At 62.2% G+C, this 15,862-nt stretch overlaps 1 protein-coding gene across 3 annotated transcripts in view; it reads right to left on the reverse strand.

Annotated features, from left to right (window-relative positions):
* Positions 1-15,862, reverse strand: part of PACS2 (phosphofurin acidic cluster sorting protein 2) — a 57,156-nt gene that overhangs the window by 11,895 nt on the left and 29,399 nt on the right. For 2 of the 3 annotated variants that reach the window (XM_028095775.2, XM_028095777.2), the window contains exons 2-11: positions 13,744-13,831; positions 9,935-10,024; positions 8,428-8,553; positions 6,902-7,064; positions 6,306-6,379; positions 6,008-6,088; positions 4,733-4,792; positions 2,439-2,596; positions 578-668; positions 195-266 (exon numbers count right to left, since the gene is read on the reverse strand). In XM_028095775.2, coding sequence (XP_027951576.1) covers positions 195-266; positions 578-668; positions 2,439-2,596; positions 4,733-4,792; positions 6,008-6,088; positions 6,306-6,379; positions 6,902-7,064; positions 8,428-8,553; positions 9,935-10,024; positions 13,744-13,831 — 1,003 coding nt within the window. The remainder of the gene's footprint in view (positions 1-194; positions 267-577; positions 669-2,438; positions 2,597-4,732; positions 4,793-6,007; positions 6,089-6,305; positions 6,380-6,901; positions 7,065-8,427; positions 8,554-9,934; positions 10,025-13,743; positions 13,832-15,862) is intronic. The other variant, XM_028095776.2, reaches the window with a different exon arrangement.

Raw genomic sequence — 15,862 nt, forward strand, 5'->3', positions numbered from 1 at the left:
CCTTCCAGAACTAGAGTGATTCCGGGGGGCCCTGACCATCCCTTGGGGCGGGGGTGAACCCAGGGGCGCCCTCATCGTGGTCTGTGCACTGGTCCTGGGAGGGGTGAGCTGAGGACCCCCATGTCAAGGCCTATCCTGAAGGCAGTAAGTGGACTCTGTGCTGGACCCAGTGCACATGTCCCGCGCCTGCTCACGTGGGTCGTGTCGGAGACGCTGTCGCTTGGCTGCTTGCCTCCCAGGGCTCGAGTCTTCTCAGGCACGTCAGCCTGTGTGGACGAGATGGACATCAAGATGTGTTCAATGGTGGGCACAAGGCTGGCTCACCTCCGGGCAGGGGGCTTGGGGGCAGCGAGGGGTGACTGGCCGGGGCTTTCTTAGACCATGGGTGTAGGGTCACCCCAAGACAGGCATGTGGCATTGGGCAGGGGATTCCAGCCACATACAAACCCAGGAGCACAGTGGACACCAAGTGTGAGTAACACTCTGAGCGACCCAGAGAGACGGGGCGATCGGGACGGCCCACTCTAGTCCTGAGGTCCCACCAGGAGGGAGGGGCTGCCGGGTCTGGCCTGCTCACGGGACTCGGAGGCTCCTTGTGGCTCCGGACACTGTGGATGCTCCCGATTTCCGTCTGCGAGCTGGAGTGTGACAGCCCTTCGAAGTAGGGCCTGGGTGTGGGGATGGAGAGAGGTCATGCTATAGGACCCTCCCCACACTGAAGGGTCGGCCACTGTGCTTGTGGCATCTGGCAGCCATGCAGGGCTGGGAACCATGGCCCAGGGGAGGATGCTGAGCACCACGCAACCTGCAGCCCTTCTCGGCCCCTCCACCGGCTTTGACATCCGCAGAAAACCTGCATCCCTGAAACCCACCACCCCTGGCCTTTACCCTGGGCAGGGCAGCCAGCGATTCGGGTGGGTGACTCTACCAGCAGGAGGCTGGGGAGCCTCAGGCCCCATGGCCAGCTCGTAGCAACACAGGGACGTGCTCAAGGCCGCCACAAGGGTGCCATCTGCAGGCTCCAGTGACCCCAGGCCAGCAGGCCAAACACCCTGCCCCCAGCAGACAGCCAGGCGGGGGGGGGGGGGGGGGGGCTCAGACTTAGAGACTCAGAACAGTTCAGGCTGAAATGGTGGGTGGGGCTCAGGCAGTCTGGTGACAGAGTCCCCCAGGGACAGGGAAAGGCGAGGGCAGGGCCAGGGCTGGAGATGCCTAAGCCCCGGCCCCTGGGACTGTGAGTACCAGCTGGCCCACGACCAGCCGAGGTGACCCCACGGACAACAGACGGGTCAGCCAGCGGCCGAGGTGACCCCAGGGGCGACAGAGGCAGAGACCTGTTCCGTGAAGGCAGCAAAGCCCAAGGTGCCTCGACGGCCTTGCCAGCTCTGTTGGTGGGGGGGGTGCTGCTGGCAAGACACAGGGTGGGCTGAGCCTGTAAGTGGACCCCCCAAGGTGCATCTGCAGCGAAGGCCAGTGGCTGACACCTAGACCAGAGCCTACGGATGCCACAGGTGTGCCCACACGGGGCCGGCCACAGTGGGGCGGCTGGAGGTCAGCAGCTGCGCAGAAAGCCCACGCTCCCCATGGGTATCTGTGTCCCACTGACTCATATCAAAGAGTCCAGGGGCGCCTGGGTGGCTCAGTCGGTTGAGCGTTGGCTCAGGTCGTGATCCCAGGGTCCCAGGATGGAGCCCTGCATCGGGCTCCCTGCTCAGCAGGAAGCCTGCTTCTCCCTCTGCCTGTGCCTCTGCCCCTCCCCCCCACTCCTGCTCGTGCTCTCTGTCTCAAAACACACACACACACACACACACACACACACACAAAAGCATTAAAAGCAAAGCCAGAATGCCACAGATCTTCTGGACGCCAACATGGCCCCCACTTGGCTGTTCGGTCTCGTGGGCCAAGCCTCTCCCGACCCCAAGCCCGGGGCCTCCTGCCCTCTCCTGCCCCAGCCAGGATGACACCTGGCTCCTGGGGGACAGGGATGCTCTGCAGTCCCCAGCTCCCCATGTCCCCAGTGCACAGAAGAACCCCATGGCCCCCCACCTGCTGGCTGCCTCCTGTGACAGGTGCCGCGCTCGGCCCCGCCGAGACCCTGGGAAGACCGCCTTTCCCACCCAGAGCTCTCGCCCCTCCACCGCTGACACCGCAACCTCTTGCAGGGATGACCCCAATGCCTCCTAACCGGTCTCCTGTCTTCATGCTGCCAGTGATTGCAGAGAGACCTCTCCAGAAGGTAGCCGTGACCCTGGCACCTCTCTCCACAGACACCGCAGACCTGGGCCGCCCGCTAGGATGCACATCCACCCCCCCGGCCCAGAGCCCACGTCCCCACGTGCATGACTCCCTGTGGCCCCTGCAACATGTGGGACGGCGTGGGTGTGCCTGCTGGGGCCCGGGGCCAGGCGGCAGATGGAGGTGGTGGGTGCGCTCACCTGAGCTTTGGTTTGGGGGTGCTGAGGACGCTGTCATCATCCTCCAGGTCTGGGCCACTGTCACTGGGGTTCTCCATGTCCAGCGTGTCATACAGGAGGTCCAGGTCCTCCTCTGCCTCAGGGACATGCTCTGCAGGGTCCTGCTCTGAATCCAGGACCTAGAGGGAGGTCAGACGTGTGAGGGCTGGTCTGGGGGTTCCCCTTAGCAGGACAGATGGCAAAAAGGCATGGCGCCACCAATCACCCTCTCTCCGGCATGTGCCACCAGCCCAGTTCTGCCAGACGCTGGGGTGACCTCTAGGACCTCCAGTCACCGGGTGCCGAGCATGGCACGGCCATTCTGCCCCTTGTGGCTCCTACTTCAACAGAGAAATGCACGGCAGGAGTGCAGGGCAGGGAGCCCACCTGGGACAGGCCCGCACTGCGGTCAGGGCTTGGGATGCCTCCCTCCCCAAGGCCTCCCCGCCCTCTCACTGTCCCCCCCCAGCCCTGAACTGACTTCCGTCCCCATGCATGGGCCTCCTCCAGAACGTCACAGAAATGGTTACGCAGGTACAGCCCTCGGCCTGGGGCTCCTCCCACTCAGGCACGCCTGTCAGGAAGCGTCTGCACTGTTTGCCTCCAGTGACGTCCTCGTCACCACCTGCCCGCCCGCCCCTGAACGTGGGCTGGGTCTAGCTGGCCACCAGTGGATGGACGCTCCAGGCTTTGCTGCCACAGACGAAGCTCCTGGGACTGTCTGTCCCTCAGTCCTCATGTGGACATCCTGGATCTCACGGGGTGAGTACCAGGTGCGGGACCGCTGGGGCGACCACTGGTTAAGTGTGAAGTTGACACTTGGAGGAACTGCCAGGCTGTCTTCCGCGGCAGCTGCCCTGTGGGGTGTTCCCGTCAGCCCTGCAGGTCTGGCTGCTCCCCCCGACGTCGGCGCCCCCACACTCTGTCCTGCGAGGTCACGCCTACCCTCTGTGGCCTCAGGAGGTCGCCCTGCAGCTTCTCAGGGGCTTGCTGGCTATCCAGGTCCCTCCTCAGAGAAAACCTCTAGTCCAAGCCTCTGACCAACTCTTGAACTGGGCAATTAATTTCTCTCTGGATTGTCTCTTTATTTGGGGCTGTAAGGGTGCCTTCCATCTTGTGGGCACGGGTCCCTCACGGGAACTGTAATTGGCAAACACCGTCTACGTGACTTTTCATCTTCCTGATGGTTGTTCAGAACACAGAGGCGTTTATGTTTTGATGTGGTCTGACTTACCGTTTCCCTCTGGCGGCTCGTGCGTCTGGTGTCCTGTCTAAGCCACATGGCCTGGCCCCTGGGCGCCAAGATCACTCCCCTGAGTTTCGTCGTGGAAGCGCTCACGTTTAGGTCTTTGATCCGTTTGGAGTTAATTTTGTACATGGTGTGAGGTCCTTTTGCATGTGGACACCTGGCTGTACTCTGTCACCTTCTGCTGAAAAGCCTACCTTCCCCAATTGAGTGGTCTTGGTATCCTTGTTGGAAACTGACCTCTAGTCTCTTGCGTGGTCTCGATTACCGTACCTCTTAGAAAGTGTGAGTCCTTCAACTTTGTTCTTTTCCAAGACTGTTGTTTATTGCGGGTCCCTTGCATTTCTGTGCAGGTCTGGGGACCAGCTGGTCTGCAGAGAGGGACCCTACAGAAGCTGTGGACGGATCCGGGGGAACTGAGGCTGAGACGGGTCTGTTTCCAGCTCCAGCGTCTGAGAAGAGCCGCCGCCATGCCCGCAAGACCCTTCACGTGTGTGGACGAGTGGCCGTCACCTTCTGTGCAGCCAGAACCACGTGTGGCGGTGACACGGGGACACTTACATGCCGCCTCTGCTGGGTGGATCCAGGACTGCGGGCCAACTCTCTTACACCCGCGTTAAAAAGAAAACTGAGGTGTTTTTCTTGGGGTTATGAAAGTTACACAAACTCATCCTAGCAAATTTGGAGAGTGGAAAACAGCTAAAGGAAGAAAGCTGCAGGTCTGAGCGTGTCAATGGGGGGCTGTGCGTGTGGCGGCGGGGGCGCGCAGAAACTAACCGAGAACAGCCCCAAAATACGCTCAACTTAGAATGACACAAAACGCAAAACGCATGGTCACACCCCCAAATGACGTCCAGCCTCCCCCCGGGTCTGTCCCTGGGGCTGTGATTGCAGACACGGGCTGGCAGCCTTGGCTTGGCCCTCGAGGTGCCCCGGGGGTGGGACGGTCAGTGGCAGAGCCAGGACGAGGCCCAGATGCTTCCAGAGCCCTGGTCTCACAGGATGCCCCAGGCCTGGCGGGGTCACTCACCTCATCTGACACTTTGAACCTCCGCAGCAACGCCACGACCTTCTGCTTGAAGTTTTGTTGCTGCAAGACAAGCAGGACAGACTCAGAACCCAAGGGGCCAGCTTCCCTTGGGGGGACGTGGCAGGCTCGGCAGGAGGGAGGCACGGTCCCCACGGCTCGCGCGAGCCCCGCTCTCGGCAGCCTGCAGCGCCAACCCCTTTACAAGCATTTGACACCATAGCTGCACTTGGATGTAGGACCAGACCAGGGAGGAGCCGGAGGAAAGGTGTGCGCTGTCTCTCCCTCCAGAGGCCTCCATGTGAGCAAGGCTGCCGGCCCTGCCCGAGGCACCACCTCACCCCAGCGGGACTCAGGGCTGGGCACACGGTATGCAGGTGGATGGCAAGGGCTCAGAGGGAGCCCAAGCTCCACCGTGCCCAGTGCTGCCCTGGGCCTCAGAGGCTGAGCTCTGGCCACTGAGTGAGGCAGCTGCCCCTAGCCCCCCTCAAGTGGGTGACCCTATAAAGGACTCCCACATCCCCTCCACAGGTGTCAGGCTCCTGAGCCTGGAACCAGGCTCACACAGGTGCTGCCATGCCCCACCCACTGTACCGGGACCAGGCTCAGGCCTCCCAGCATTGCCAGAGGAGGGGGCAGAGGTTTCTGGGGCTGGGCTTATGCCCCAAGGGTTCCGTGGCCACCCACTGCGCAGCCTGGGCCTGGGGCCACAGCCCCGCACACAGGAGCAGCTTGGCCCTGAGAACTGTCCCGGGGCTCTGTGCCCAGTGGCGGGCGTTCTGTGATGGGCTAAGGCCTCCGCCTGGAGCTTTCCTCCTGGAGGAGAAGCAGGACGGCCAGAGCCCAGGGGCCACTGTGCTGGGTGAGCCAGACGCTGAGCAGAAACGAGGGGCTTGTCTGGGCACAGGCAGGAGGTGGACAGCCTCCCCAGCTCTGCTCATGGAGCAGCCTGAGCAGGGCGGCCGTTGTCCCACCTCCTCCCTGCCCTCTGGGCCAGGGGCAGCCACCCAGGATGAGCAAGAGGACCCCGCCAGTGAAGCTTCCCGGGTCGATGACCAGCACCTCGTAGCCCACCCTCCAGTACAAGGCCACGGGGTCTCCCTGCCTTCAAGCCCCACAAAGAGGCTGGGCCTCAGGAGAAGCCAGCAGAGCCAGGCCACGGAGGGGGCGTGTCCCGGGATGGCCACCTCCCATCCCGACGCCCAATCTGGGGCCCCCAGCCCCCCAGCCCCCCAGCCCCGCCCTTCCCCAGTGTTAGTAAAACCAGTTTCCACCGACCCTGGTCATGGACGCCGTTCTTACTATCGATCGCCGCTGCTTCTTGGGTTTCCCCACATCGAAATCCTCCTCGTCCAAATCCTGGGAGACAAGCACAGGGGCTGGCAGAGGGCACCCCCAGAGCGTCTGCGGGTGCGCAGCGGGATCCCGGGGCGCACGCAGTGGGCCAGCTCCCAGCCTCCACCCCCCTCTTGGCGCCGCCCTCATTCTGGCAGCTCAGGGGTCCCTGGCCGTTCACACCCCGAGCTTCTGGGGGCCCACACGGCCTCACGGTCCTGCGCAACGGGCCCTGGGTTACCTGCCCTTGTACGGCATCGTCACTGGCCTCCTGCTCAGAGGAGAAGCTCTCATACTCCTCCTCGGAGTAGTTATCTATGGAATAAGCAAACAGAAGGGGGAGCACCTTGAGATTCCGACTGGTGTCCTGGCGATGAGGCGGTGGCCAGAGGATGGGCCCCTGGACCCGCGGGGAGCCATGCACAGCTCCCCGCAGGTAGACATTGGGGAGGGGGCAGGCCAGTGCTTCTCACTCCCACAGTGGCCCCTACGGACCTCAGGTGCTTCAGCCTGGATCTCAGGCCCAACTGGGTCCCCTGCGTGCCCTCCCGCACCTCAGGGGGACAGCGGCCACCATCGCGACGGTGCTGACAGCCACGCCAGGACCTGTGCCCAAACCTTGGAAGACACCGCAATCTAGCCCATGACCTCTTGCCTACCGCTGAGCTCGCACGCCTGCAGCCCAGGCTCCCAGAGCGTACACAATGCTGCTTGTGGAGCGTGCTCACTCAGCCCAGAGAAACCCGTAAACCCTCGTGGGTCCCTCCCCAGCTTCTCAGACCCAGCAGGAAGGGGGCCCGGAGGCAGCCAAGTGGAACGCCCTGCAGCTGTACTCACCTGCAGACTTGGCCTTGGGTCCTGCCTGCATGGCACTGTCCTCGTGGTCAATGGGCTGGCTGGACAGGGAGAAGATCCAGATCTCGGCCACCTTGACTGAGGCCTCCTTGATGCTGCTGCAGAGGCTCAGCACCTGGCCGCCCTCAGAGGGGTGCTGCATCACCTGGGGGCAGGGCTCAGCTCTAGAAGGTGCCAAGGCGGAGGGCCAGCACCCAACAGCACCCCCTTCTGGGTGCATGGGAGCAGGGGCATGGGGCAGGCAGGAGACGCGCCCGTGGGGCAGGAAGACACCGGCCAAGACTCTGGGGTCGGCGCCAGACTCAGCGACTGGGGACTGAAGGCTGTGGAGGAGGAGAGGGGGTTCTGAGCCCGCCTGTCCAGAGGCTGCAGCATGGAGCAGACTGTGTGTGAGGCTATGGCTCGGGGCCACCAAGCCCCAGGATCTGTGTCCAGGGATCCGTGTCCGTGGGGGACCAAGGAGGACCGGCCACCTGTATGGGCTGGGGGTCTTGTGTGGCAGAGCCGACACCCACCAGGCCGGTGAGTCCTTGGAGCCATTCGGGTCGTGAGAAATTTCAAGCAGACCAGGGACAGGGACTCACACCCCTTCACACCCCCTCGCGCCCTGGCTGGTGACAACTCCGAGGACGCCCCTGCAGGCTGGAGCCTCTGCATCCTACAAGCTGCCTTTGGGGTCATTTGACCAAATCCGAATTTTGGGATTTCATGGACCCAATTATGTTTAATTTGGGGAGCCTGATTTGGGGTGCCAACTCTTGAGTAGAGTACGAAAATGAAATTTTTGAGAAAGGTAACATCCGCGACTGCTACCATCTCAGAAACCAAATTAGGAAGGTCAGCCAGCACCCAGACACGCCCCCTCTGCCTGCACGTGTGCGGAGCTGGACAGACAGGCGCACGGGCTTCCTCCTCACACCCTGCACAACTGTGCCACCTGCCTGAAGGATGCTTGTCGAGAGTGTCGGGCACGTAGGGTCTGAGGGGAGAAAGGGGGCCTGCAGGCTTGACCAGGTGCCATGGGCACAGGGGTCCTGGGCCAGAGGAGCAGGGCTGAGAGGTGTGGGGGGCAGCCCTGCCCTGCCCCAGGTGGGCACCAACACAGTTCCGTGTTCCTGAGCCTCACAGGTGCCTGGACAGCCCTGAACGCAAACCTGTGATGGTGAAGGCCCCGAAGCACAAAGGACATGAGGGGCCTCGGCTGCCAACCACAGCTCGGGACAGCAGGTCCTCCGGGACACGGTGGTGTCGGCTGGTTGGTTCCATTTCCATGAACTTCCCCTCCTCGCCTCACCAGGGAACTTCCTTACGCTCACATCCCGTGCCCCCACCCCACAGCAAGCTCGTGCCGCCTGCCTAGGCAGCCACGGGCCGGGGAAGGGGACGCAGATGTCCCAGGAGGACGCTCTCCCGGGTAGGGGCACAGGACATACCCACGCTGGGCCAGAACCCACAGGCCATCGGGTCAGGCATGACGGGGACCTCTGGCTGAGTGGGGACGTGCTCACCTCGGCCATGTTGATGGAGCCCGCCGCCAGTGTCTTGTAGCCCAAGATCGTTCGGTTTTTGTATCGCTTTCTCCGCTGCAGCAAGATCTGGAGCTTGTTGCCTTCTCTCTTCAGGAAGTGAGGGTACTGCAGAGAAGGGGGGTCACGGCTGCCGTCTGTCCCAGTGGCCACGCCAGCACAGCACCAACGAGCCCCGGAGGCTCACTCCTCGCTGGGCCGTCGGGGGCCTCCGTCGGGGACAGGAAAAGCCACTGCCGGCAGATGTGAGCAGCTGGCCAGGGCCTCTGGGTCATCAGCGGGGTCAGCCAGCAACCCTGCCCACGACGTGGACGGCAGGGGCGTGACCCCAAGGTGGCGCTGGTCCAGTGGCCCATCAGAGCACCACGGGGGCTTCTGCAAGAGCAGGGCTCGTGTGCATGAACAGAGGCTCGCAAACGCGTCCCTTAACCTCACAGAAGCCAACATGCCTGTGCCCGGCTGGCCAGCGCTTAAAGACCGTGAACTGCACGTCTTGTAAACCACACTCCGATAAAGCAGATCCCGCAAAAGAAAACTTCCACGCGGGCGCCTGGGTGGCTCAGTTGGTTAAGCAACTGCCTTCGGCTCAGGTCATGATCCCGGAGTCTGGGGATTGAGTCCCGCGTCGGGCTCCCTGCTCGGCGAGGAGCCTGCTTCTCCCTCTGGCCCTCCCCCCTCTCATGTGCTCTCTCTCTCTCTCATTCTCGCTCTCTCAAATAAATAAATCTTTAAAAAAAAAAGAAAAGAAAACTTCCATGCAAACCCTAGAAGCTCCCGCGGGGGCGCCAGAGCTGGGGTCACGTGCCCCCGCCCCGGGCACAGCCAGGCCGGGGCAGGGAGAAGTGGCGGGGTGGGAGGTGGGGTCCTCACAGGGAGACGAGATTTGAACCGGTTTGCAATGGGCCGACGCTAAGCCCAGTGTGTTAAGCACGTCTGCGAATCTACACAGCACCCACCTTAAACAATTGTGCAATGAGGAACAGAGGCAGGAGGAGCACCCTGAGGGTTGGGGCCAGCCTGCTCCCACACCCACAGACCTGGGCTCTGGAGGGTCTGTGGGGAGGAGGTTCTGTTTCACGCTGGGGGGCAAGCAGGGGGCACCTAACGTATTTCCAAGAGATCAGAACTTACAAAACTGAGGTCCCCTGTTCCTCCCTATCTTCTCTGAATATTGGAACCAAATGGCCTTTTTCCTTAGATTTGTTTGTTTATTTATTTACTTATTTAAGTAATCTCTACACCCCATGTGGGGCTCAAACTCACCACCCCAAGATCAAGAGTCACACGCTCTCCCGACTGAGCCAGCCAGGCATCCCCAAAATGACCTTCTGAGAGTGAGCTCGGGCCTCACTACGTTCTTTAGCACAGGACTGGGAGGGAAAATGCGATCTAATAAAGCATGCACGTCTTCTAACATTTAGGACAGCGCACTGAGGGAGAACATCACTGCAAGGGGGGCCGCTGCCCCCTGCCCACGTGCCAGGCCCACCTGCAGAGAGAAGGTCAGCGCCAGGTCGGTCTCCACTTGTCCACTGGGGGGCAGCACAATCTCATGGGACCGCAGGATCCGTTTGGAGCCCTGGAACAGAACCAAACGGCTGCTCATTCACAAGGAGGCATCTCACAGTGAAACCCACTCCCCTCAAACTCTCACGGTGAAGAGCCACAGATCAGGCAGTGGGAGGCATAAGCTCACGGGATTCCCAAACGCACCCTTGGGGAGATCTGTCAAGAGCCTTAAAAATGTCCCCACCCTGTCACCCTCTAAGTTCTCCCCTAGATGATGCAGATTACTCACTGCCACATTTAATGTAACTGTCAAAAATGCAGCAGTGGGATGTGGGGGTCACAGGACAATGCTGGGGTGTCATGGGACAATGCCAGGGCGTGGGGGGTCACAGGACAATGCTGGGGTGAAGGGGGTCACATGACAACACCAGGGTGCAGGGGAGGTCACGGGACAATGCCAGGGTGCAGGGGCTCACAGGACAACGCTGGAGTGCAAGGGGTCACGGGACAATGCTGGGCTGTGCGGGGGGGTCACGGGACAATGCTGGGGTGCAAGGGGTCACGGGACAATGCTGGGCTGTGGGGGGTCACAGGACAATGCTTGGGGTCACAGGGCAATGCTGGGGTGCAGGGGGGTCATGGGACAATGCTGGGGGTCACAGGGCAGTGCTGGGGTGTGGGGGGGTCACGGGACAATGCTGGGGTGCAAGGGGTCACAGGACAATGCTGGGCTGTGCGGGGGTCACAGGACAATGCTGGGGGTCACAGGGCAGTGCTGGGGTGCGGGGGGGTCACGGGACAATGCTGGGGGTCACAGGGCAGTGCTGGGGTGCGGGGGGGTCACGGGACAATGCTGGGGTGCAAGGGGTCACGGGACAATGCTGGGCTGTGGGGGGTCACAGGACAATGCTTGGGGTCACAGGGCAATGCTGGGGTGCAGGGGGGTCACGGGACAATGCTGGGGGTCACAGGGCAGTGCTGGGGTGCAAGGGGTCACGGGACAATGCTGGGCTGTGGGGGGTCACAGGACAATGCTTGGGGTCTCAGGGCAATGTTGGGGTGCAGGGGGGTCACGGGACAATGCTGGGGGTCACAGGGCAGTGCTGGGGTGCAGGGGGGTCATGGGACAATGCTGGGGTGTCACAGGACAATGCCAGGGTGTGGGGGGTCACAGGACAATGCTTGGGGTCACAGGGCAGTGCTGGGGTGCAGGGGGGTCACGGGACAATGCTGGGGTGTCACAGGACAATGCCAGGGTGTGGGGGGTCACAGGACAATGCTTGGGGTCACAGGGCAATGCTGGGGTGCAGGGGGTCACGGGACAATGCTGAGGTACAGGGGGTCACGGGACAATACTGGGGGTCACAGGGCAATCCTGGGGTGCAGGGGGGCCACACCACAGGGCAATGCTGGGGTACAGGGGGTCACGGGACAATGCCTGGAAGAACCGGTGTGCTAGATGCTAAGCATTTCTGAAAAAATGGACCAGTGAGGGGTGACGGCCTCCCCAGAAAGCAAAATGTGGTACAAGGGTGTAACAGGTACAGCATAGCCGCTCTGTGTCAGGGACAGAGATGCGAAGTCAAGAAACACATCTGAGAACACACAGACGTGTATAAAAGACAAACGTGCCGCATGATAACGAGCCTTCACGTCACCAGGAAAAATTACTCTCTAAATAATAAGTAACAAATCATTCATATAAAACGTCCAGATGCTCACCTCAAATCCTATCTCAAAATAAATCCCAAATGGATTAAAGATTTCCTCATAGTACTGTTTTAAAAATGGCTGCCCCCACATGCACGGAGCAGAGACTGAAGGCTGGGGGCAGGAAGCCACGAGACGGACACCATGTGGCCCCCTGCGAGCGGGGCACCGACAGCCGTCGGACTCAGAGCCACAAAGACCAGCAGCCACCAGGGTGTGGGGGCTGGGGGCTCCGGAGGCATCCGACAAGATGAGGGTGCAGAGAAGCGGCTGAGGGCAGGAGTGGGGTGCGGGTCCAGGGCAGAGAGCACAGACGTGCGGGCTGACCGGAGAGACGGGCAGGGGTCCTGGGCACAGGTGCGGGGCTGGCTCCACTCGGGCATCCTGAGACACCGCCCGGTGGACGCCTCTGGGCCACATGGCACCCTGTGCGGGGTCTGGCTGTGGCCCCCAGGCCTCTTCCGCACCAGATCCCTCAGGGGACCTGAGCGGACCGGCCTCTGCTGGGTGAAGGAGGGCAGCGAGCACAGGCGAGCAGGCCGGGGCCGGTGGGGAAGGCCAGCAGGTCCGCTCCCTCTGGGAGCTAAGACGCAGGGCCTCAGCTCAGAGGAGGGGCTGCTGAGGACACAGGAGCATCTTGTGTCTCGCGTCCCGGGGAGGACGGGCGGAGGGAGACGGCCCAGCGGGGGGCTGACTCCTCCAGACTTGCCCTGCCCCCCCCCCCATGCAGGGGCACAGCAGGGGGGCGGCAACCGACCCAAACAGAGGGCGACACCCAGGGAGAGCCTGCAGGATGGGCCAGGCACCTGGGTGGATGCTGAGCTTGTGGGGGAGACAGGGGGACGGGCAGCCAGTGACGGGGCACCCGGGTCATCTGGAAAGGCGACATGGGTCCCAGAGCCTGAGTCTCGGAGAGGGTGAGGTCTGGGGAAGGGCTCCAGGAATGGGCCAGGGGTGGGGGGCAGCCGTGTAAGGGGTCAACAGTGGCAGACTCAGGGCTCAGGGATGGGTGGGCTCCACCCTGCTCTGAAGCCCTCCCGTGAGGCTCTCCCCTGAGCCCTCCCTGCCTGGAGGCCCAGGGCACAGCCCGGGCCTCGGGAAAGGCTGGCCCCCCGTGGGCACGTCCCTGTGGCACTGGCTCGCAGCCGCGCACGCCTGGCTTTGATGATAAGTTACAGCAGCATCTTCAGGGGGGAAAAGAGTTTCTCCAGATCTTTACTTAAAAGATGGAGGCAACTGACGGGGAGACTAAAGACGGGCCTCAGGCCTCCTTGAACTCGGACCTGAGCTCTCAGCCTGGAGAGAGCCTGGCTTGATCGCCCGGAGATGCGCAAGCCAGCGAGCCCTGGTGAGCCTGCCCGGGGAGCCCCAGGCCGGGCCCCTGGCACCCCTGCGGCCCGTAAACGTGGGCTCCAGAGCCTGGGGCTGAGGGTGGAGCAAGACCTCAGCTGATGGTCTGGGTGCTGGTAGGCCAGGCACCGACACCTCCCATGGCTCCGCTGTGGGGGCCATCGCAAGGACCCAGCCACACGTGGAGGAGCCGGTGCCCTGGGGGAGGGAGGGGCTGCTGTCTCCCTTGGGGGGGGTGGCCCTCCTGAAACACTGCTATTTGTTCCAAGGCAGGAACCTGCAAGGCCCAGGAGCGTATGGGAGGAGACGTGAGCACGGCTGGGCCAGCGCTGGGTCAGGGGCCGGGGGAGAAGGGTGCACTGGGTGCGTGTGGTGGGGGCAGGGAGGGTCTGCACCACAGTTCTGCTCTGCACAGGCCCATCTGCAAGTGACCTGCACACACTCCCTTCTCCCCACATTCCGAACACTGGGCTGCCTGCCCTTCAGGGGGAACAGGACTGTGCCCTGGGTGTGCTGGGGGGATCCAATCCTGCCAGAGCTTTAGGAACATCTTCCAGGTCAACCAGCCCAGGCAGAGGCTCCCCTGCATCCTGGGGCAGAACCAGGCTCCCTGGCCTCCTGCACAGGTAAGGGTCCAGCGGTTGGTGTGGCTGTGCCCACTCGCACCCCTAGGCAGGCACAGGCACCCTGCACTCGCTGCCCCGGGACAGCAGCCGAGGGGACCCTCACCTGCATCTTGACAGCAATCACCACCGAGATGAGCTCCTTCTCCAGCTCCTTGAAAACCACCAGCTTCTTCAAGGTCAGGCTGCACAACCTGCAAAGGGCAAAGGCCTGCTCAGCCTTCAACCACACCTTCCCACACCGCCTCGAGCCCTAGGAAGGCCCCACCCTCGGGAGCACCAGCCTCAGACAAGGCCCTCACGTCTCCTGGGGGCCCTCAGCTAGGCTCAGGGGCCCCTCAAGAGTCCCTGCGGGTGGTGGATGCCACTCAGCATCCCTTTGCTCCAGAGGGCCCCAGAGGGTGGGTCTCCCACCTGTGGGGGAAGCTCAGTGCAGGTCTGTGGGCAGGCAGTCTGGACAAGGGCACTCAGACCAGGAGCCCCCAGGGACCAGGTGCCAGTCACCGAGCCCCACTCCCAGCTTCCAGAGCACAGGCCTCTGCAGGCCCCCCCCCAGGCCCCACCCCCTCACCTCCACCCTGTCCCCCCACCAGTGTGGGGTCTCAGGCCCGCCCCCACCTGCCCTGCCCCCCACCTCTGCAGGGTCCCTGGAGACACCACCACCACCTCTGGCGGCCCCTCTGCACATGCTCACTCCCCCAGTGCCCATGTCCCTGAGCCCACGGTGAGCTTTCCCTGAACCCTCACACTGGGTTCACCACTCTGAGTGTGGGGTGGAGGCGGGGCATGTGGGCCCTGCCTAGGGAAGGGGGCCTGTGTCCCCCATGGTCCTCTGGTCCTCCGGTCCTGGTCATCTAGTGGGGAACCTCCCCCTCCTGCCGGGCCTGCCTTGCAATCCTGGCGCGCAGGACCGCTTAGCCGCACGAAGCTTTACCTTCCCGGAGGCAGCAGAACCACCCCACCAAGGATTCCAGGCAGAGGCGCTCAGGGTGTTGTGTAGGGGGCTGCAACATCAAAATCAACTGGGACCCCTCTGCAGTTCCTTGAAGCCCTGGCTTATTTTCCCACTCAGACGTCAGCCCGCAGTTCACGGGAACAGCGCTGGTCCACATGGGGGTAAGCACACCACTATCCGCTGCCCACACAGCCTCAAGCGCCAGGACCAAGTCGCCAAACACCTGTGTTGGAGTCACACGGGTCCTACTTGGGAACTCCACACTCTCCATGCCCACCTACACCCCAAGCAGCAGGACAGATGCTGACATGGTGGAGAGAGCAGGAGTGGCCCATTTCCTGACCACAGAGACTCCACACTCCTCTGTCTGCCTCAGAGGAAGCATGGGGACACGGGCGCCAGAAGGAAGACCCCAGGCCCCCTCATCTCACATTTCTACATCCAGGCAGCAGGGAGTGACAGGGTAAGGCTGGGGAGCTCAGGTCTGGATATAGGGCCTGGGTCTGGTCGACAGTGTGGCTTTGGAAAGTTTCACAGGCTCCGTGAGCACCTGCCAGCCACCCATGGAGCAGCGACACCCACCACCATCCTGGGCTTCGTATGGAGACGCCACCACCATCCTGGGCATGGAGCAGAGACCCCATTGCCATTCTGGGCATGAAATGAAGACCCTACTGTTTTGTGTTTTATTAGATTCTGTATTTGTCTATTTGACATCCATTAATTATAGGGCCAACCGACAGCCAGAACTGTTTACATTTCCCCTGGATCCAGAGCCCATACTCTGAACCCCTCCTTATCCAACCCTCAGCACCAACCTAATATCCCCCTGCCCTACACACCCAGGCCCAGGAAGCCGACAACTAGGGGCAGCCCCTGGGACCTTGTGCCTTAAGGTCCACCGGAATGACTCCAACTAGCCAATCCTAAGCCATTTGCCCTGCCATGCTGCACCTTTCCCACGGAAACCAAAGGCTGTGGTCTGGGCTTCGCCCGCAGTCCCTCTGCCTCCTGAGTGACCCTGGTGCTTCCCCGTGGCCCCATGTACGGTGCCTCCTGTTTCTAGGGGGCGGTGAACATCAAACTCTCCTCTCAACGGCACTGACCTCTCTGCACCGTCCCTCAGTCACCTTTATAAACTAAGACCGGCACAAAGCTCCAACTCCCATCCTGGGCCTATGGCCAGCCTGTCACAGTGCGGCACTTGGGGCACATGGAGGATGATGGTGACAGCATATGCACTTGACTGAGCCCAGACGAGCCAGGAGAC

This window comes from Eumetopias jubatus, unplaced genomic scaffold (assembly GCF_037043125.1).
Source record: "Eumetopias jubatus isolate StellerSeaLion01/CBP00866 unplaced genomic scaffold, mEumJub1_p1.0 scaffold_7, whole genome shotgun sequence".
Lineage (NCBI taxonomy): Eukaryota > Metazoa > Chordata > Mammalia > Carnivora > Otariidae > Eumetopias > Eumetopias jubatus.